General features: G+C 26.8%; 1 protein-coding gene across 1 annotated transcript in view; it reads left to right on the top strand.

The window, feature by feature from the left end:
- Nucleotides 1-668: 668 nt before the first annotated feature.
- LOC111621279 (rho GTPase-activating protein 44-like) overlaps nt 669-24,934 on the top strand; it is a 47,222-nt gene continuing 22,956 nt past the window's right edge. The window contains exons 1-2 of the mRNA XM_023363365.1: nt 669-941; nt 18,954-19,095. Of these exons, the coding sequence (XP_023219133.1) occupies nt 889-941; nt 18,954-19,095 (195 nt within the window). The 5' untranslated portion in view covers nt 669-888. The remainder of the gene's footprint in view (nt 942-18,953; nt 19,096-24,934) is intronic.

The raw sequence follows: 24,934 nt of genomic DNA, 5'->3' as shown, positions 1-24,934 counted from the left end.
CTCAAAGAACATAGATACGCCATAAGAAAAGCATCTAATTCAACGATATTGTCACAAATGGCGCAAGCGCAAGGCTCTGAGGTTAAATGGGATGAGGCAACAATCATCAAGCCTCTGTCTTCCCCAACTCTAGCAATGACGGCGGAGAAAATTGAAATATACAGAAGTAGGATAGGGGAAGGCTGTTTAAATGCGAGAGATGCGGAGAGCCTACCATCGGCATGGAAATATTTGGTAAAGAAATATACTAGAAACTTCGACCAGAATTAATCCACTGAAGATTTATGTTATTTCTGTTTTAATTAATTAATTAATTTATTTGTTTATATATTCTTCCGTTATTTTTGCCTGTAAAATTTTTTGATTTAAATATTTTTATGTTCTATTTATGGAACATTTGCGTTCCATTTTTTCGACCTGAAGATGGCCTATTAACTAGGCTGAAAACGTTTGTTTTTGCAAATTATATTTATTTCTCGGCAAAAAAAGGTGTTTTCGTTATTATGAAGTGTATAATATTAAATTATATAAACTTTTAAATTTAAACTTAATTCATTTATTAGTATATAAAAATCGACTTTTTTTTTACTAATAAAAAAAAATAACTCGGATAATCTAATACGTAATAAATTTCGTTTATTATATTAAAGCAGCGCCCCTTCTTGCGCCATCGTAAATTAATTTACGGAATTGTTAGTATCGAACAAGATGGTGAACAGAGAATGTTGTTACGAAAAGGGAGTGGTTACACAATTTCGCTCTCAGTGAAGTGGGTGAAATGTATATTTGTGTCAGGAATATATGGAAACTATTCTTAGGATATGACACATTAATATAAACACTTATTTCGAGTATTTTTGTGGTGATACTACCGAACAAGCCATCATCATGAAGAAACAGTTCCTGAGAGTGAAACAAATCGCTGATCAAACGTTTCTCAGGTAAATAGATTTGACCTACAAAGCACTTAGCCACTTTCTTTTCAAAGCTTGATGTTTCTATCGTATATAAAGTGATATGATGTTACCATTTTCATAATAATTTAATATAAAATATAAATGTATACGGATATATGAATGATTTCATCACACGTCAGATGACATATTTAAAGTTAAATAGAAATAACAGTAAAAGTATTTCAAATATATTTTCCTCCATCCAGAAATTATCATTATTATTATTAGAGAAAAGTCATTTTAATAATAATTTCTTCATGTGCTAAATTTGGCTGAGTTGTGTTAATGTATGATAAATGCTTACCTAATGTATCTAACATTAGATGAGATGACATAACAGCTGTATATCTGCGGTTATACCCTCATAATTATAAAATCATTAAAAACAATCATTTCGGGTTACCATATTTACATAAAGTTAGCTATTTACTATCAAGGATATTTATCTAGATTTTAAAATAGAATGATTACATATACAGTGTATATATATATATAGGAGATTAATAATTGATGAATATCATGGATAAAAATAATATGATGTAATGAATAATAACAAAATAATTTAGTTGTATGTTTACCCATTTATTCAATTTTTTTGACACTTCATTGCTTTTTTGTTAAATATTTTTATTAATTTTCAGTGTAGAAATTTAAAATTTTTATGAACGTAAAAAATTACTTGATTCCACTTGAATTTATTCTTTTGTTTAAAATGTACTCGAAATTCTCTTGAAAATATGTTCTAGATTATTGTAACCCGAATAAGTTTTTTTTTTTAGTAAAGAGAAAAATACTTGTTAATTTTACTTGTTGCTGATTTACTCAATAGATTCTTTTAAGTAATCCGTTAAATTTTAATTACTGGTAGTATTAAGTATTCAGTGTACTGAATAGTATACATTCTTTATTTCATAATCTTATTAATTAATGTTAATTTTTATATTATAAAATATTCATTAACATAATAAATGTTCTAGTTTTATAATTTCAATATATTTAGAAATTCAGATTTTAATTGTAAATGTGATATAAATGTGAACTATAAGTAAATTCAAATTTTAATTGATTTTTTTTTTATCTTAGTCCAAATGTTGGAAAAAAATCATTTAAATGTATGTTGTATTTTCTGTTTGAAATGTTAATGATCTCTCTTTTTTTTTATTAAAAATATAAAGCATTTTAAAATGTGTATATTTTTAATATAAACTGGAAATTAGCTTGGCCAATGGTATATTTTAATCTTATTAACAACTGGCATTTAGCCAACATTGTACCAAATATGTAACAGCATGGAATTGAGGGCTAACTAGCTATTGAAAATTTAAGTAAATGCAATATTTATACTAATTGAAATTTCATTATAAAAAAAATATTTAATTACAAAAAATTTTTAGTTTATAAAATATACAAAGCTTATTTATTTTTAGTGAGTTTTAAAAAATAAATAAGTAAAAAAAGTATTTGACTTTAAACATTTATTTGTAGAATTATTAAAGAGCTAGTTCCATATAAGATTATACCATCCATTCTTTTTTAGTGGTTTTTCCCATTTCTAGTATTCAAAATGATGATACTATTAACTAACTGAAAAGAAATCATGATTTATTTTATACATAAACTTAAAATTTTAATTTTAATGATTATTATTATTTTACCGTAAATAACATATAAATTAAACTCTTCTTTTGCCTTTTCCAATTTTTCTTCTTTTTAATCTCCTTCTCCTAGATTCAGTGCTTTTATGAATTTGATTGCCTGTCTGGTTTTTTCATTCTGCTAAGCAAGCTGCAATATAAATAACACATATAACAGTTTCTTTCAATAATGAATCTTTGAGTACGTGGTACAAACAATTAAAAATTAATATCTGCACTAACAGTAGCGTCCTGATTAACTGAGACCTGTTTTAACTAAGGCTCTGCATTATCTGAGTTCAATTGTTGAGTATTTTGTCAGTAAATGCAAGAAAACATAGAACAGTGCAGTTTCTTTAAATTGTGACCTGGCAATGTGCAGTATTTGAAATGAGGTTTAGAAATTTTAAAAAGAATTTATTCCAATGAATTTTCATGACAATTAAAAAGAATTTAATTGTATTGTCATGAAAATTCGTCGGAATAAATTATTTTTAAATAAACAGGTTTATATATACTGTATTGTGTATTTGTTGTGAAGTAAGTACAACTTTAAATAAAATTCAAAATTCTATTGTGTAATGTAAAGCTCATTATGTTCAATATGTGAGATTTGTGTTCAGCAATGCATTCAAATACAGTTTATTTGATAATTTACCAAATATTTTATGTTATCTGAGTTTTGATTATCCAAGGCACCCTTGATCCACATTACTTTGAATAATCAAAATTTACTGTGTTGATTATTATGTAGATGGCAACAATTATTTATTAAACATCAATATTAAAAGTCACTAATTTTTCTGTAAGAACTAGTATTAGTTTGCTAGATTGCATTTATTCATCTTCCTTTAGTTAACATATGTTTCCATTGAATACTACTCACTTGTCAGACTGACCTGACTGGTACAACATGGCAGAGCATGACAGAATAGGTGTTTTTGCCATTGTGTCCCAGAGTTGGAATCATACCAAAAATTCTATAGCCTTGAAAAAGGTTTCTTTGCTTTGCTTTCTCTTAGACATTTTCTTAGTCGTTGATACACCATTCTTCTAAATAAAAAATCCAGCAATGAGTTAGTTGTTCAACATTAGCCAACATTTTAACAAATATGTAACAGCATGGAATTGAGGGCTAACTAACTAATATTAACCCTCAACTATCATGGCAGCATTTGATGGCTCAATCTGTTATCATATTTTATTAAAAGACTTTTTATATTTTTAACTATTATAAAATGACAAAAAGTTTAATTTTGAGTGTAGGGATGGGTTTTATAAAAAAAGTGTAAATGCCAATAACTAGTAAAATCATGACTAAGTCTGACTCTACTGGAGATATACATGAACCCCTTTATATTTCCATCCCCTCAACCTTTAATCACCATAATTTAATAGCATCAATCCCAATATTATTCTGGAAAATAGCCTGATATTATTTGGCATTTGGTGTGGCTTTATAGCTTCAATCCCCCTAACAAACAAACCTCCCTGCAAATTTTCAGAAATTTTCAACAAAAAGCACAGAAGTTATTAAGCTTCAAAGAAGACAAACAAAAATCATTCCTCCCCACACACTAACATCCATACATACAAGGAAACCCCCAAATTTTTTTGCATTTTTTGATGTTTTTAGGTGTCCTGAGTCCAAAAATGTAAAAATGTGGGGAGGGTCATTTTTTGCTGGATTGCCATACTTTTTTCTGTTATATATAATAGCCAGGAAAGTAAAAATGGCAATGCCAAATTGTATGAAATAGTGCCATCTGATCAACAGTCAGACTTTGGATGCTATAATAAATTAATAACATTAATAAATAATATAAAAGAATATTGCTATAAATAATACAATGTATTATGAAGTAGCATCATCTGTAGAGAAAGAAAGACAACAAACACACAAATCCACAGATTGATATTATTATATTAATAATATCAATGCTTATCTTGTCAAACACTTATATTTAATAGTCATAGATGTGTTTCAAAATCATTTATTTTATCTTCAGTATGGAGTTTTTATCATCTTTATTTAAGCAGAGCATTAGCAAAACCTCTTCTATGTGGCTTACAGAATTGTGTTCATTCTCAAAATTTGATCGATCAATTTGGATAAACTTTTGTCATTTTCTATTAATGTCAATGAATCCAAAAATATAATATAAAAATGGGATTTATGACTTTGTTTTTGAGATACAGTGGGGTTAAAGTGATAAATGTTAGGTGCACTCAATTACACCAGGGAGCACAAACAGAATGGGTGACAAAAATGAACAAAACACAACAAAGCAATTTATTCTTCATTTAGCTTCTTGTTTGGATTCGTATCAGATTATTATTTCAGCAACCATATAATACTTATCCCCAAAGTTGTGATAAGTTTAGGAAAACAGCACTATATGGTTGCTGAAATAATAATCTGAAAGCAATTGCTGAGCAAATGTAAGGATCACCTATCTGTGCCTGGCAAGTGTAAAGATCATCTCTTCCATGTCTATCAAGTATAATTGATTACCTCTCTGTGGTTGACAAGTGTAAGTATTGTCTTTTCACATGACTAGATTGCTGTTTTTCTTCTGATGACATACACAAATCCATAGACACATAGCATTACATACACATTCAAGCATGTTAGTACTTGGGTTAGATGGCATGAAAGATAGTTTATATGTATTAATATTAATTTAAAAATTTTTAGTTACAAAAATGCAATGCTCCATCTCAATTCTATTGCAACACAACAAAGTTTTGCAATGACCCTGCAATAAAACAATCATAAAAAAAAAAAATTTTTTAAACTCTTTCTGCCCTGTGGGCACTAAGAGGGCCTCATTTAGCAAGCCCATTATGAATTTGGCCAGGTCCACAATGGGGTGGCCAGGTGGGGTGAGGGACAGGGAATGATATATCCAGTTGGATCACCCCCGAAAAATTCCTAGGAATTTTTCAACCCGTTCGGATTCGATCCTGGGTCCCCCCAGAGTGGTAGGCAGCCACTCAGCCATTTGGCCTGGCTTGCACATATATCCAATTTAAAAGAATATTTGATTAAAACTCAAATTCTTCACAAAACTGGATGGATAAATGAATCAAACACACACTAAAAAACCTTAAAATATCTACAGACCTGACTATAGATTGAAAATTTAAATCTAAAACAAATTGAAGGAAAATCTACTTAAGATAACCAAACTTGTTTAATTTCCAAAAAAGTTTTTGGCTTTTCTTATACCTTTATCAGTTCAAGAAAGTTTTACAAGAAATGCCTTTAGACAGTTTTTCAAACGTTGATATTTTGAAAACTAAACAATTGCAGTTATTAAACAGAATAATTTTAAAAATGTTGTTGAAATTACAGTTACAATATATTTTTACAAAATATTTACTTATTTAAATTAATAGGGAATTTTTAATGAATATTAAACTATATTTCTAATGATTTAATAAATTGATTAAAGACTTAATCATAATAAGGTAGTGATTAAGTCTTTAATCAACTTATTAAATCATTAGAAATATAGTTTAATATTCATTAAAAATTCCCTATTAATTTAAATAAGTAAATATTTTGTAAAATTATATTGTAACTGTAATTTCAACATTTTAAAAATTATTCTATTTAACAACTGCAATTATTTAGTTTTTAAAATATTGATGTTTGTTTGAAAAACTGTTTTAAAAGCATTTCTTGTAAAAATATCTTGACTTGATCTCAAGAAAACTGATCTGAACTCAAGAAAAGCCAAAAAATATTTTGAAAATTAAATAAGTTGAGTTACCTTTAAGTACTGTAGATTTTTTCTCTTTCCTATATAATGGTGCCAAGTTTTGTGGATTTTAAAGACTACTAAAAATTTTTATATAGTTTCTAATAATCTGTAATATAATTGATAATTGATAAAAGAAAAATGAATAAATTACATGATATAATGATGTTCCAGGACTGACTATTTGGTTTAATATTAGAAATTATATTATCTAAAATAATGCAGCAAATGATTTATCTAATGTTATGCACAGTTTATAAAACATAATTATCAGTAGAGCATGTAATCAATAAATTTTAATAATTAATAATATACTTGAAAATCTAATTACAGTGCATGAGTTGTTTTAATTGATAGGCTTATAATCCTTATTTAAAATTTAAGGAAAAATAACGTGTTTTGAATTATCACAAACTGAAGTATCTCTTCATTTGATTATATGAAACAAAAGAATAGAATAGAATACAGAGTTTTTAACCTGTAATTTTGAAAAAGCTGGTATCATAGCCAGAAAAAACTGATAGTCAGAATTTTAAATGTGATGGTTTTGATAATTTTAATCACTTAATGAAACATCAAACACCTTCTATTGCTGAGAAATGTTTATTTAATGAAACACTAACATTTTCAGCCTAATAGAATAGGCCATCTTCAAGTGTAATTGAATTCAAACATATTTTAAAATTGTAACGATGGAACGTCCAAACATTATACATTCAAATTTAAAATGAAAATAATAGATAAATGAACAAATAAAAACAAAATAAAATATACTAAATACACTGAAGCAACTACGATCAAACAATATTTTGATGCATTTTTATGTACTTATTTTAATTTTTATTTTATATATTTTATTATATTATATCATTGTTGCTTTCAGTGTATTTAGTATATTTTATTTTGTTATTTATTTGTTCATTTATCTATTATTTTCATTTTAAATTTGAATGTATAATGTTTGGACGTTCCATCGTTACAATTTTCAAATATGTTCAAATTCAATTATACTTGGAGATGGCTTACTCTATTAGGCTGAAAACGTTAGTGTTTCATTAAATAAACATTTCTCAGTGATAGAAGGTGTTTGATGTTTCATTAAGTGATTAAAAACACTGAGTTTGATAATTTTAATGGTATTCTCTAGTGCAATGCATATAGAAATGATAATCTTATTTAATAATTTTATTTTATTTCATCCATTTTGTATTTTGTATTCATTATTTTATTGTATATACAGTATTTTGTATTCATTATTTTATTGTATATACAGTATTTTGCATTCATTATACTAACACAGTAGTGTAAAACATTGATTTCCAAACATAGTGTGCCAACCACATGGGATCATCAATTCTTATGTGGTCAGGTATATACTTTCATAAACATTATTACTCTGCTTTAAAATTTTTAAATTGAGTGTTGTCTTTTTTTATAGACAATCACAATTGGCAAAAAAAGGGAAGTAACGAATTTGTGTGTTTGTTAACATTATACCAAAATCACATCAATAAATTTGTTCAACTATGACCATTAAAAACCAAAAAGAACTGAAGATGTAGCCAATGTTCTTTTAGATGTTTTTACAATTTTTGGTGCACTGATAGCGATAACAGCAGAGAATTTGCCAATAACATCAAAGAACTGTGTAGTATGTGGCCTGAATTAAAAATGTTTCATGGAAAGCCCAATCACTCAAAGTCAAGATTCAGTAGAAAGATGTAATCAAGACTTAGAGAATATGCTTAGTTCCTGGTTAGAGAGTAACAACATTAACAAATGATTGGAAGAATTACATTTTGTACAACAGATGAAAAATTGAGCACATCATACTGGTATAAACCATAGCCTCGATGAAAATATGTTTGGAGAAAAGTTAAAAGCTGGGCTAAAGAAATTTATACCTTACCATTGCTAACCAATGTTAATACAGAGAAATATTTAGAGAGAATTTTTAAAACTAATGACTATGAAGAAAGTCAAAGTTGAGCAAACTCTAGAGGATCTGGTACCATTCAAGATAAAATTATAAAAGATTCTTTAGTAATGTCACCCTCACATAGCAATATAACTGATGAAGTTCAAAGATCTACATAGTTTTTGTATGAAAAAAATCTAACTATGCTCATTTCCAAAAATCAGGATGTTATTAGTTCTACAGAGTTTGTGAATTTATGAAGAAAAAATCCAAATAGTTGATTCAAAAATAGATGAAAAAATAAGAAGTATGTCCAAAACAAGGGAAATGGCTTTGTCTAATCTTAAAGCAAGCAGAAAAAATGATTGATATATCAAATTTCAAATACCCAGCAGCTAATTGAACTTATTATATTCCAGAAACCAATTTACTGTTTGTAAAGAAAACTTTATTTGTGTTGGAGATGTACTGGGTGCAGAAATTTCACTTAAAGAATGTGAAGGAATGTCGTCAATTTCTGGAGGCCAAGGCTATAGTCGATGCTGCTGCAAAATTGGTTGCAAATCTAATAGATGCAAATGCTACAAAGAAAACAAATTTTGTAATGCCAAATGTCATAAAGTCTTAATTGCTTGGATAAATAAACTAAAAAAATTTTTAATTTTTTATATACTTTATACCAAAAATGACATTCCAGAAGTTTCCTTTAAGTTGATTTTGGATTGAAATATAAATTTGTTAATAAGAGTTTTTGTTAACATTAGTTTAATACAGTTAATAATACTACTATTAAAAAAATCACATTTTCATTAAGAATTATTTTTTGTGAATTGTTTCAAAGTATTTTAAAAATGTGGAGTTTCTTTTTGAAAATCAAACTGCCCAAAGGGAATGTAGCTTTATTCATAATATATGATCAATTTAACAAATTAATCAATATTTATCAATCTGCATGGCCATTTTAGTCATTTAGTCATTATTCATAATGCCCTATTAATCACTTGGCCCATAACATACAAACATATACACGTACATACACAAAAAAGCAACAATTGCAAGAAAAAGAAAATATGCAGTAGAATTTTTAATATGTAGATTTCCATATAAAGAAGTTAATGGTGAGCATCTATCATTTTGTATGATTTGTAACAAAATTTTTGCAGGTTTCAAGCTAGAAATTTGGAAACAAATTATCCTATATATGTCAAAAAATCTATTATTGTATATTTTTTGAAAGAAAATCATATAATTCTGTCAAAAAAGCTGAAAAAATTTTTATTATTAAAATAAACTACAAAACTAAAAACACTTTTAAAGATTAATAATTGGAATCATTAGCAAAAACAGTAGACAAATGCTGAAGACTGAGGACATGTAAACAACACCCTTGAAAAGTTAATTGTCCACATGAAAAGAAGACTGTTATGAGCTCCAAGTATATTTTATTCAAATAATAATTTAATGATTTCAAAAACTTGTTTGTTTTTGTATCTTAAAAAAATATTTTGAAAGCTACAAATGTAATTTTTACGTGTTTTAATTGAATGTACAAAGAATAAGTAATTCTAAAAAATGAAGCAAAAATTAATTGTTTTCAAAGTATAAGATCAAATTTCAGTATATTAGAAAATTTGAAAATTTAAAATAAATAATAATAATTTAATAAAATTTAAAAAAAGGAAATTTGTATTAACCAATTACTGTCATAGCAATAAAATTTGAATAAGTTTAAGATAATTATTTTTAGAGAAAAATATTTGTTTTATCAATGTGAAAAAGAATTAAAAAAGTTTTCTTGAACTGTTTTGGAAAGGAATTTATTTAAAAGATTACCTTAATGCAGGGGTGGCCAAACCGTGGCGCATGCGCCAAACTTGGCGCATTGGACGATTACAAGTGGCGCTTTAGTCAGTTCTGAGCAACATTGCCAGATTTGGCTTCTTTGCAATTAAGAATATTACATAGAAAATTAATTTTTTATAGTCTGTCTTGGCAAGTTCATTTGTTGCACAATTCGTTGCAATCAACTTTACAGATAAAATGAGTGTTCTCCACATAGTAAATTACAGTGTATGCATGTATGTTTATTTTCGATCAGTGCATAGGCGTCTAAATGACAGTGCTACCGTCCGGACAGTCCACGAGTCGGTTGGACTGCTACACCTGTTGACCTTTTTTTTTTTTTTGCTTCTACGATTCACGATACATTCGCAATCGTGTATGCCACTAATGTCAAATGGGACTATTTTGTACGGGTAACTACACCACCACCGCATTTTTTATTAATTTTTTTTTCACACAACTGAATTTTGATCTTTTAAATTGAAATACCTGATTAAAGGGTGGCCGAAATTTTTCTCCGCCCCGGGCGGCTAACACCCACGGTACGCCACTGCGCATCTGAACTCGTCTATCAAAAAATTGGCGCATGGTATGCAAAAGGTTGGCCACCCCTGCCTTAATGCATAAATCAAATTAAAAATTTTTTTGTTTTTTCATCAAAATACTAAATTTTAATACAATTATTAAGTAATATAGGACAGAAAAAAAATGTAACTTCAACAAAGTATGATATTTATTACATATATTATGTATTACATTAACTATTATCATATTTGGAATAAAAAAGATGTTATAAAATTATAAAGATGATATAAAAACATATTAATAGATTTGTCCACTGATGATGCAACTATTGCTCCACATTCCTTACACTTGTATATAGCTGAAGCTGTCATCCATCTAGTCTCACAAATTCTTAATTAGTGACAAATGTGGAAACTAGGCAGGCCAAGGAAGCATGGCATCATGATGGAGACATTCCTGGGAAATCCTAGCTGTATGCAGTAAGCTTTATATTACTGAAATGTGGCTTTGCAGGTCTGACATGCAGGTAACATATGAGAGCACAGTATTTTTTGAACATACCACTGTGCCATCAATGTCCTTTGCACTACTACTAGGAACAGCTGTCATATAAGATGCCTTCTCAAACCAGTTTTCCTATTTCAGCACCATTCTAAACAAATCCTATAATGTTGCAGTGGTAACAGAAAGAATGTAGTGGTTTTTCATCATGTAAATTTACCTCTGCCAGTTCCTACCAATGGTGTGGGAAGAGACAGGATTCTAGTGCAAGGCTTCTACCTGTGTCTGGATGGTGGACAAAGATGCTGTTGGAATTGTTTGTGCTTGTCTCATGATCATCTCTCCCACAATCTGGAACATCTAGAGCTTGCTGCTTGTATGTGCACCCTGATATATGCACTGACCCCAACACTTTTGATGCCAGGTCAGAATAATCCAGATAGCAAGTAATTTGGCAAAATGACCATCTTACTGACAATGCAATCTTTCTCTGTAAGCTGTGCATAATGTGTTTGACTGTGTTGTACAAACATGTCCAGCATTTGAAGACCTACAAACAACAGGTTTTCACTTATAGTATAGTAAGCCTCTGCAAGACTTTTTATAGGATACTGAAGTAGTGATTTTTATCAGCCACTGATTACTTATCAGGTGGCATTTACTTGGTGTGCAATCAATCACAACTGTAGTCATTTTCATATCTATCTAAGACATAGCTGTATGTTGAGTTTTGCAGTAATCAGACAATTCTGTCTGTGTGTAACTTTTTTGGCAGTGAGTACATTTTTATGTATACATTTGTATATCTTGATGGAGACTATTTTACATATGTAACTTTTTTAAACAGAATAACTACAGATAGCCTATATATAAGAGAGTTGAATATGTAATTTATCAGTCATTTCTTTGTTTTAATGGTAAGATAATGAAAATTACTTAAGACATTAAGCAAGCAGAAAACAAATAAAATATAGTAAAATAAAATTGTTTTTAAGGAGTTATAAGTAAATATAAATTATAAATTCTCCTGAAATAGTCTTACTGATAATAGAAATTATATTGCAAATTATGAAAATTATCCTTAAAAGAAAAGATTAAATCATACCAATTATTTAACATTTATTTAAAAACATTCTTTCTTTAAAGCATTAGAGATAGATGAATACTAAAGTATTAGAAAGTATTAGAGATTCAAGATCTTGAATTTTATGTTGATAAAAAATAAATTTGAATACTACAAATACTTCAATATTGTGTTATATGTACTGTACAGATAAGTATCTTTTATTAACACATGCATGACAATCATATTGAAAATGGTACAGTAAACTGTATTTGTCATCATAAATATTTTTAAAAGCTTTAAAAAGTAAAATTAATTTTTTTTATCAATGGTATCCCNTACTTCAATATTGTGTTATATGTACTGTACAGATAAGTATCTTTTATTAACACATGCATGACAATCATATTGAAAATGGTACAATAAACTGTATTTGTCATCATAAATATTTTTAAAAGCTTTAAAAAGTAAAATTAATTTTTTTTATCAATGGTATCCCCTTATATTTGCCACTGCATACAAACATGACTTCTTCAGCACCTCTGGTTTTAATTTGTGACAAGAAAAGAAGCAGATTAGATCCTTAATGTTTTTGAATTCTTTTTTCTTAAATAATAAATCTTCATTTAGTGAGAATGAGAACAATTATTTGTTAATCTATTGCAGTTGAGGTAAGAGTATTTAAAAAAACTACTTTAAAACTCAAAATTAAAAATTTGAAATTTCATTTCTTAAAATTTAATAAATTGTTTTTTTTTACTTTTGTTTTATTTTATTAATTTATTAATGTATTGAAATAAGTAAAATAAGTTATTTAGTTAATAATATATGCAATATTTATTATTTAAATTGTGTAATGTAATGGTTCACTAAGTATTCAGGGTATTCAAGATATTCAAATATATGAGATTGATTAATATTTGAACTTGAGAAAAGTGATATTTGCCCATCCCTAAAGAAATCATTTGGATTATCCAACTTGCTGTGTTTCTTATTAGAAATCATTATTAGTTGAGATTTAGAAAGATTTGTCTGTCATGTATTTTTTATTATCTCAAGATGATTATATTATTCTATATTTTAAAGTAAGATTTATTAATTGATTTTAGTATAGAATATATAACCTTTTGATATTTGGCTTAATATATTTCTTATGATATTAATATGGCTTTCTCTATTGTAAAGAATTTAATGTATATTTAAATTGCTTATTGATATCATATTTGCAACAGTTAATATTAAATAGAGTATGAAACAACTGCAATTTTCTTTAACTACTTCCATCTGTTGTAATTACACAAATGTTCTTTATATGCAATATAATATCTTACGGACAGACATTAGTAAATAAAATATGTAGTTTAAATATAAAAAAACTCATCAGTTTTATTCTTGTTTTTGACATTTGAATAATTAAAATTTATTTATTTTGTTTAGGAAGTCAAAAAAGTTTTTTTTATTTAATACATAAATTATTTGCAGNTAACATTATTTTAATATGTATCACTTAAGAAAATTTTAATAAAGATATTTAACTTAATTATGAAAATATAGTAGCATGTTTTTTTAATTTTTGGAACCTAACCCTCCTTTTCGTACTAGTTCTTTGATTCGCATAACACGGCAATTTTTTGGAACGTAACTACCGTGTTATACGGGGGTTACCTGTAATTCAATTTACAAATACCACAAAATACAACTATAATAATATTCTCATTAAATGACCACAAAAACTCAATTGAGAAAGTACTTACGCACTAGTGATTGCTCTGTATCGTTCCTGCCCAGCAGTATCCCAAATTTGAGCCTTTATAGTTTTCCCATCTACTTGGATACTCCGTGTAGCAAATTCCACTCCAATTGTACTCTTGCTTTCCAAATTGAATTCATTTCTTGTGAATCGTGATAAAAGATTGCTTTTTCCTACTCCAGAATCTCCAATAAGGACAACTATTTAATACATAAATTATTTGCAGTCATGAGATTTACAAAATTGTAAATATATAAAAACATTTTTCAAACTTTGAGTTATAAGTAAGAATGTAAAGAAAAAGAAGAAACATTTTAATATGAATTAAAACAAGTTTTATTATAGAAACTAATAACTGCTGCTAGTAACATCAAAATGACACTTCTGTCATCAGAATGCACCTGTATTACTGGTATGTATTCTGATGATAGAAGTGTCATTTTGATGTTACCAGTAGCAGTGTTATAAGTCTGTTACCACTACTATAGTATTTGAAATATTAGTTTTAACAATTTTGAAACAAGCTCTTTTATAATTTTTATTATAAACTAAATTGTTTTTGAACAAATACTTTCTCTGTGTTGCATAAGTAATTCAGGATTTGGGACACAATTTTAAAAAGTATCTATATATTTACAGCAACAAAATTAACATCTGTTGATCCAGTTCTAAGCTAAGAATAATAATTCATTTTTTACAATAACAGATTATTTTAAATATCATAACATAATATTTTTATATGAATATCATTACTTATTATCATAAAATCACGCTAAACATTATTTTATTTATATAAAATAGTGTTTCTTAAGGCTTTTTGTCTTGTGATACAATTTAAAAATTTTGTAAAGGTTGTGGTTACATTTTATTATTAAGTACTGTATTACAGGACAGAGTAACAGCTTCATACCTGTTAACCTGCAATTGACCAATCACTCAGAGTTGTTTTCACTTGAAGTTTATCAAAATCATATTTGTTACTATCAATGTGAAAGATGAGAGAGAGAGAATCTGCTTAATATTCCATCAAATTTTCTACAGTTTGAGCTGAGACCTCTTCTAATATCCTAATTTCATCTATTGTTTATGTTAATATTAAAATTGTGGTGAAAAGTAAGCATTTTTAAGAATGTATTGTATGCCCACAAACATTTTTTTAATGTTTTCTTGTTTATCATTTAACCATCATTGACAGTTGTTGCAGTTAACTTGTTGTTATACATTAATATCTAATTATAAATTATCTACCAGTACATCAAATTACTCAGAGTAAGATAGTAGCAATGATATACTTTTTAAAAACTGTGAGAATTTTTGATACTAGCACCACAAACTATATTATATACTACAGTAGAGCATTGATTATCCGACCCCCGATTAACCGTCACATCGGTTAACCGATTGTTCTAGTCAGCAAATTCAAATGTTCGCTAGTGATGTGGCGCTACAATATTTGGCTATGTCTTGGTTACTTTAATAGTACTTTTATGTGTTTTAGCTGGCAACACTGGCTCGACCATGAAAGGGAGCCAATATTTAAACAAGGCTTAATTTTCTAAATTTTAACGATACAATAGCAACAATTATTATTTTAAAAAAATTTTTGTTAGGCTTAACATCGATGAAAATTCAACGTAAAGTAGGTTAATAGCGATATACTAATTATTGATACATGAGATATACTAATATACTATACTAATAATGTATTTTTTCATATTTTTCGGTTATCCATTTTTTCAGTTATCCGACCAACCCCAGTTCCCAATTGAGTTAGATAATCGATGCTCTACTGTATATAAAAATAATAGCCATTTTCAATAACTTTGTAAAGGAAAATCTTTGTTCTTAATCTATGATTGAGAGAGAGTGTGTTATTGTTTAACTGCTCTACTTTATTTTTTAATGTTTAATTGATTAGAAGTATTGAATGTAAAAATATATTACTATATATCACTGTATTACACTCTTAAAAATAATACTTGTAATTTAAAATAATTTAGTATTTTTACAGTATAGTAAATAGCCAAATGGTTGCTGAATTTATTATTGCATTACATATTAGTTAAATGAAAATTGTTTTTATAATGTAAATTATATATATAATAGAGGTTCATTAATCTGAGAAGTCTGGGACTTGCTCTATTCCAAATGAATGATATTTCTGATATTTAGATGATTAACTCTAAAAGAGCAAAGTGATAAAAAAGTTTTGGCACTTAATATATTGTATGTAATGTGAGTACTATATTATAGTATAAGAACAAAATGAATATAAACAGCATAGTTTTAGAAAATTTGTATTCAGAAGGTGATTTTTCAAGATATAAATTGTCGTACAAGTTAATTTGAGAATGTGTTATTGATCATCAATTAGGTAACAACAATACATTTTTTCCAATAGAAGATAAGTCAGAAGCGATATTCCTTATGATTGTGATTAAAAATGACTAGGAAAAGCAACAAATTAGTGATGACTTTGAATTACTGTAGCAAATTGTTGTTAATTTATTGGAATGATTCAGTTTTAAAAAATGTTTCATAAAAAATTATTTTAGAATTTTATTATCTTATTACTTCTGTTTTTCATTTTGGGTGAATGATCTTTTGTTGTATTTTATTATATTTAATAGTATAAATTTCTAATGAAAATTATTATTATTATTATTAGAAATTTATTAGTCAGAATTAATCAAGAAAGTAAATATGCTTTTAATTGATTAATTTTAATGTATTCACAAAGTTTCAGTTATATTGATATGAATTTTATGCCAACTTTAGAATATGTTTTATATTTTTCATACAATATAAATTGCTTTCTTTTTTTGATATTTGAATGTTATAAATGTTAATTAATTTGTTTAGCAGATAAATATGAATATATGTTGTTTATATAGAGAGATGATTAGAAGAACATAATTCTATGTTCATAATATTAAAATCAGTTGTTATAGTTTCTATTGTTTCGATAGCATTCAAATGTAATCTTAAACTATTTTGACATATGCAAATAATAATGATGATTAAATTGATATATAAATTCTTAATATATAATATACAAGAATGCATTTTAAGCTTTTACTGGTTTCTTACTGGTTTACTGGTTTTTTTTTTTTTTTCAAGCTCTGATGGCATTACTTATTATCATAAAATCACGCTAAACATTATTTTATTTATATAAAATAGTGTTTCTTAAGGCTTTTTGTCTTTTGTGATACAATTTAAAAATTTTGTAAAGGTTGTGGTTACATTTTATTATTAAGTACTGTATTACAGGACAGAGTAACAGCTTCATACCTGTTAACCTGCAATTGACCAATCACTCAGAGTTGTTTTCACTTGAAGTTTATCAAAATCNCATAAAAAAAAAAGACGAGTGTAAATAACAAAATGAATTTACTACCAAAAGTTAGGTACAAACATGGTTACTTTTCGACATAATCACCATGAAGATCAAGGCATTTGTCATATCTGTAAATGAGCTTTGCAATCCCCTCTTCATAGAATGTTGCTGCCAGTGACTTGAGATGGGCCTTAATGTTGTTTTGAAGATCATCATTTGTCTCAAACCTCTGCCCTCCAAGCCACGTTTTCAGTTCAGTAAAGAGGTGCTTAGCGCTAAATCAGAGCTATACACTGGGTGCTTACAGGTGGTGAAGATTTCCATCCAGCTTAAAACTTTTTAATGTATGGAGGCTTCCACGTCTTTCCTGAACTGAAAACATGGCTAGCAGGGCAGAGGTTTGAGACAAATGATGATCTTCAAAACAACATTGTTAAGACCATCTCAATTCACTGGTGGCAACATTCTATGACAAGGGGATTGAAAAGTTCATCCACAGATATGACAAATTCCTCAATCTTCACAGTGATTATGTTGAAAAGTAACCATATGAAATGTATATACAGTGCCGTAACTAGCTATTCCTGTGCCCTGTGCAAGAACTTGCATTTAGGCCCCTTAATTAAGTTTGGGAAAATAATAAAACAAATACATGCATTTTGGACCTCCCTTTCAAGTGGGCTCTGTGCGGGTGCACCTGTTGCATCTGCCTAGTTACGGCACTGTGTATATATATCATAAACTTACAGTGGTTTTGCTATATGCAATAGGCAATGAAACTTTGCAGGAAAGTGCTGCCATCTCTTGCCTATTTTTTTTTTAACTTTTTTCATCTGTATGTGACACTTTATTATGGCACTACAAATAAACCTAAGTAAAAAAGAACAGAAGGAACATACAACAAACAACACGCTTATAAACTGGAACTGTAAGATTAAACAACCAACACCTAAATACAATTTCCAGAGGAAATCACACTTAGGTATTGGTTAATTAAAAGGAACATTCTAATACATATTAACATAATGAAAGTAATTTAAATGAGAAGAACATTCTAAATTAATAGAAGATTCATACAGTCTTATACTTCAGTTTAAAATATGAAATTAGCAGCTTAAGTTCTAAAAAAAAAGTATTTGATAAGAGAGAAAAAAAAGAAATATCAAATAATAAAGTTCGGAAGTCACATTTACTTAGATTTTTGAAAATTGCAAAGAAGTAAAAGAATGAAAAATTTAAATTTAGAACATAAATGAAAATAATGAAGAACTAATAATAATTCATGAAATTCAAAAGATCAATTTAGAATAGACAAAAATAGTTTGATCAAAGGGAGCAAAGGCCAAGGCCCAGAACTAGTTGATTGAATGAATTCAGTGTAAATATCAGCTATGTTCCTCCAGTCTTCTTAAGTTCAATTATCTTTTTATATATATATCCTTTTGCTTTCCATTCAGTTGTAATTTAATTTCTTATTTTAAAAATTTTTATTAGAAATAATCAAAAATTATTTTAAGCTTTTTATTTAGGTTAGTTTTAAGAACTTGTAAGTAATTTTTATAAAATAAAAGTTTAAGATAAAATTTATAAAAACGTTTTATTAAATATAAAATTTTAATGTGAAAAATAATTTTTAAAATTTTTATAATTCTGTCAGAGCTGAGAAGACTGAGGTATTAAACGAAGATCTCATTAATGCTGAGAAACGAGTTGATCAAATTAAACAAACATGCCAAAGTATTGGGAAAAAAATGGCAGCTTGTCTTGGAACTGAGACTGTTTCAGTTGAAAAAAAACTGGTAACTTTTATATGTATATTATTAAAATTTGAATATAGTTTTCATTAAAAGTTTTTTGAATTGATAAAAATTATGATTATAATCTTTTAATATAATTACCTCTTTCTAACCTGTTACCGGTGTGTCTTAACGATCCAAAACGAATCAAAACTAACGTTTTCGAACCCTTAACCGGTAAATTCGAAATATGTAAGTTTACTTACATATTTCGAATTTAAAGTTTTTACGAGCTGCATTTTCCATCAGAGATTCGAAAAAAACCTGAAGAAGAACCGGTTAAGGGTTCGAAAACGTTAGTTTTGATTCGTTTTGGATCGTTAAGAGTTAGTAGACACACCGGTAACAGGTTAGAAAGAGGTAATTATATTACTATTCTCCGGTGTTGTAGTAAAGATGAGTATAATCTTTTATTTTTTAAATTTAAATTATATATTTTTTTCGTTTTTGTAATTGTAGAAAATATTAGCGTAACTTATATATCTGTTTTAAAAGATGCTATAAAATTTATTAAATCAGTTTACTTACTTGAGGAATGTCAAATGTTAAGATAAAAAAGCTTCTAAATTGTAATAAAAATTGGCTAGGTTAAAAATTTATAAGTTTTAACATTATTTAACTTAATAAAGAATTAAGTCTGATTTAAAACTTCTGAAATGTATTTAATATTTGAAATGTGATGAAAGAACTTTTCAAATGTTATCAAATTAACTGTTACTGATATTAGCTGTCATGGGATCTGAGTATGACAAATTTTAACATGAAAACATTTCTAATATTGCTCATTTTTAATTACTGTAATTTTGTGTGGGTAATTTCTGGGTAATCTATACTTAAAAATTAATTTGAAAGCAGATGTGGGTTATCTGTTGATTTTAACTTACAATTAGAAACTTATCAGACAGCTTTTTTTTTTTTTTGTTTAAAGTCAAAAAGAGTATTTTCAGGAAGTTGAAAAGTTCTTTGTGCTGTGGACATTCATTTGCCATTGGAATTTTTCTTGAAATCTCTAAAGAAACATTTACATATGTTTCATCTTTTCTTTTCAATACTTTGTCCATCAATCCACACTTTAACTGATATTTTCATATGCTCCTAATTCAACTTCTATCTTAAAAGCTGATAAGTTTCCAGTAATTTCCCCCTTTATAAAACTTTCAAAACTACTTAAAAGGTTTTGTTTAGAAGTTGAGCAATTGACTGTTGAAACTGTATCAATGGACGTTATTGACTGCCAAAGTAAATAGTAATGACATAATTTTCTTCATTTTTTTAAACTTTATAGTGTGGAAATATGTTTTATATTGATTAAAGCAATGTTTGTGTACAGTTTAAAATATTATTAATTAAATAACTTTCAAGTTATAAGACAATATTAAAACAAATTTTTATGTAGCATTTTCTAAACATTAATTGGCTGAACAAAACAGAATTTCAGCATCCTATTGGATGCTGAATTGTAACCATTGCATTTTATCAGATCTTTATAAGAAAATGTATCTTTTCAAAAATAAGAGCTGAATGATTAACTCTAATCAATCATTCAGCTTAATATCTCATTGAATTATCAATTAGATATCATTGACATTAAAATTATTCTCTAATTCTTTTAAATTTATTTTAGCATTCATAATTGTTAGTAATAAAATATATAATATTATTACTTGATAAATAAAACCAAAATGAAGTGATCCAATAAAAAAAAACTTGTTGTTTGGTATCTATTTTGTATTTTCAACACAGGAAGTTTAGGAGTTTAGATTTTGATATTCTGTTTTCCACCTACAATGAACTGCTAACAATTATAAAATAACATTTTAATGTTTGAGATTGCAACATTACATTGATGATGTTGCAACATTGAAAACTTAAAAGCTTTTGTTTGATTTATGACAATAATATAAATTATTAGGAGATGATAGTGTTTATGGATAATATTATAATAAAAGAAATTTTACAGTTCACTAAAACTTGCATAGTTTTATTGTAAAAATCAGGTTTTTCAACTTGTCTTCCATTATTTTTGATGTGTTTTCACTCATTTTCTTTAAGTTTTTGTTGAAAATAAATTACTGATTTTACTGAACAACTGATATCTTATATTTCTTCTCCCATTATTTTTTTTATAGGTTGTAGATACACAACAGACTAGTTTGAAAGAATGTACTTTTTAGGTATTCATAATAGTATAGATGTTAAGCTATATACACTCTTCTAGTGAATTAGAATATAAATAATATTTTCACTTGCCTTTAATTCTAACTTGATATTGTATTTACTCCTCTTAAATACTGTGATATAAAATAATTTGGACTGTTATAATATTTTATATATATATATATATGTAAAATAAATAAATAAAATAAATAAATATATATGCTGATAGAATATTGCAATTTTAATTGAGTTAACATGTTAACTATAAATATAGCAAAACAATTAAACACAATGAGAAGTTTACTATTACAGATGCAATCTGTAATAGTAAACTTCCATTATTATTAATTGATTCACAGTATGTTGAATCTGTTTTCATTTATCTGTTATGAGAATGAAAGTATTCAAATAAAACCTAGATAAGCATTAAGAAATTGAACTATAAACAATTTATAGATTAATAGAATTATTAAAAATAATAAAGGATAATATTTTAAAATGATACAAATAACAACAGTTATTTCTAGCAAAACATGTACAATAGAATCCCAATAATACATAGATAGAACGAAGACTACCTCAAAGTATAAAAATACTCTGAGATTGAACTGAAATTGAGCTGAACTGTGAGCTGATTGACAATTCTGGATTACATCTGAGAGCCACAACTGAGAGTTGATTACTGACTAAGTTAATTGAGTTACAATTGAGCTGAGCTGTGGCTCAGCTCATTTGGCAAAACTCTAGTCAATATACAGGGTGTTGCAAAAAAAGTGTTCTTCCTGGAAATGTAGGATAGAATTTGTCAAGATTAGCAAAAAATGTAGAGTAACATATTTGTAAATATACAATAATTGCCTAAATATTTGAGATTAAAGTTGAAAATTTAAACTCACTTCTTTCAGGAATTATACTATAGTTAAACTATCATTGTAATGATAAACATTTATTGAAGCAAACAAGCAATAGTTTCCACTTTATTTTACACTAAACTTTCAGTAAAAAGGCATCTCCAGGTCATTTTAGAATTCCAGTGTTGCAAGTTTAGAGGGAAGGAAAAACCTCAATGACAAGCTTTTAGTGATTGCTTTTCAATTAGTCCTTCCATTTTCAGTTGTAGGTCAACAGTTGGCAGTAGGGATTGTATACCAGTTTACCAATTAACTGATAAATTGACAAAAAAACATTCGATAAACTTACTGGTAAATTTTTTCGGTAAATGAAAAATCCATACTAGAAATTTCTATGTAGAAACTATTGTGTTTATAGATATTTAAAAGGGCTAAAGGGACATTGAAAAAAAAAACAGTAAGCAACAATATACCTCATTATTAATTTTATGTGAGATATTTTTTGTTTAATTTTAATTTAATGACCATTCGTCCAACAAGTGTTGAATCANTTAAATTAACTTTTGATTAAGGAAAAATGTCAATAGAGTGTTGTTCTAAATATTTTTATATTTCTTGTTAATTATGCTTTAACTAAAAATTTTTTCTATAAAACTTTAAATATACCAAAGTAATAATTTAATGCTTTTATAATATTATACTAAGTTGTCTTCAGACAATTTCTATTTTTTCTTAATATAAAAATTTTGTGCAGTATACTTTTCAGCTTTTTAAAATTTAAGTTATTAAATTAACTTTTGATTAAGGAAAAATGTCAATAGAATGTTGTTATATTGTTCTCTTTGATGTTAGAAACTTATGAAAGCTACATAGTTCTCATAAAGTTTTATTTTAAGAATATTCAAAAAATTGGTTCTTTTCCAGAGAGGTTGCTGACTCTTAGTAGATAACTTTTCAGCATGAGGTGGAGGCAATAGGCCAAAATGTTTTTCACTGATCATTTATTTATTGTACAGCTTCCAGATTCTTAATAGATAAAATAGAGATTTAGATACTTGTTTCTTTCTGTTAACATTAAAAAGGAAAAATATCTGAATGTAGCTTATTGTTAAGCCATGCAATTTTCCAAATTTTTTTACAAGATCTGTTCATAGTTTTAAGTTATCAGTTAATTTTTTTTTTTATGACAAACATTGTTTATTTAAATTTCCTATGTTTTCTTTCCTCCATTTAGTATTTATGTTAAGAATCTAATTTAACCTTTATGTTCAGATTTAAATTTTCACACACATTTGGAATATTAAGGAGGAGTATTCAATCTGTTAATGATTTTAATTTTGTTAATGTTGTTGATTAAAGATTGTTTTAACAAAAAATAAAGTGTTTAAAGCAATTAAAATAATATTTAAGTGTTTTTAAATGTTTTAAGTTTAAAATTATTTTGAATTCTTATTTCAGTTTCTTTAAACTGTTAATTTTATTATCAGATTTTAGGAAATTGTTCTATACATATAATTTGATCTTATGGAACATTCTAATAAAATTTAATGTTTCATTATATTCTTAATATTCTTATATATAATTAACATTTTTTTTAAAATTTAAAACTGGTTTATTTTTTAGTATTAGTGAGTAATGTCAATAGAAAAAGGATAGGATTATAAAATTTATTAGATATACAATAAGAAAATGTTGTTTAGACATTTATTTTTCGAATATTTATGAAATTTCTCTAGTTTAAAATATAAAAGTCTATTATTTGAATATTTTAATTTTCAAAGCATCAAACAAACATAAAATATTAAAATAGTAAATTAAAAAAATAAAAGTGTTTATTATTAGATATATAAAAAATTTTAATAATTTCTTTCATAATCCTTAGTAAAAAATAAAAGAAATCAGAAAAATTTTCTTACCTCTGTCTAATTCAATGATTAAAACTTTGTTATAAAGTATGATTTAAATGATATATTTTCATAATATTTTTTAAATATATAAAATGCACATTTAATAAAATTTACCTAATTTACCTTAAGCTTGTTTGATTGATTAAGCCCAGTTTTCTAATAGTCAAATGCTGCAAGCCAAATTCTAACCAGGCTATGATTATGCTAATTATTAGATAATTTATTATTATTATTAGAAATTAGAAACTATTAGAAATTAGAAAATAGAAAGATTATTAGAAATTATGTAATTTGGTTTAAACATAGACAAAATGGTGACCTAATTATATAAGATGAATAATTAGAAATTAATTTTCATTATTTAATTTTTATTTTAATTAGTCTGAATATTATCTGGCTTGCAGATGTCTTAATTCTTGATTGCTTAATTATGTGAAAATTATCTCTCTTATTCATATAATATGGATTCATGCACATCACTTTTAAGGTTGTTAACAAAATATAATTTGTATTTAGAAGTACAGTGGAACCTTGGTATACGTCTGCTTTAGAATACGTCCAATTCGGAATACGTCCTGTTTGGACGAAACAAATTTTGCTCGGTATACGACTTAATTCAATTATACGTGCCATCTATGAACAAGTAGCACTATCGGTGTACTACACTAGACTAGACGTTCGCGGTGCTACGGTTTATAACTTTGTTAAATTTCTTCTGATTTTAATTTGTAAGTAACATTTTATTATTTTTATTAATCATGAATTGAAAAAGGGCAACAGAAAAATAAAAAAATGACTAGAATCACAACGGAACTGAAAAAAGAGATTGTTGAGAAATATGAAGGTGGCACGCGTGTTCGAGATTTAACGAGATTTAACTGTTGCATTCCGTATTCCGAGAACGACGATATCGACAATCGTGAAAAA

This window comes from Centruroides sculpturatus, unplaced genomic scaffold (assembly GCF_000671375.1).
Source record: "Centruroides sculpturatus isolate CEXI.00-Female unplaced genomic scaffold, Cexi_2.0 scaffold271, whole genome shotgun sequence".
Lineage (NCBI taxonomy): Eukaryota > Metazoa > Arthropoda > Arachnida > Scorpiones > Buthidae > Centruroides > Centruroides sculpturatus.
This window is presented reverse-complemented; position numbering and strand designations above follow the sequence as displayed.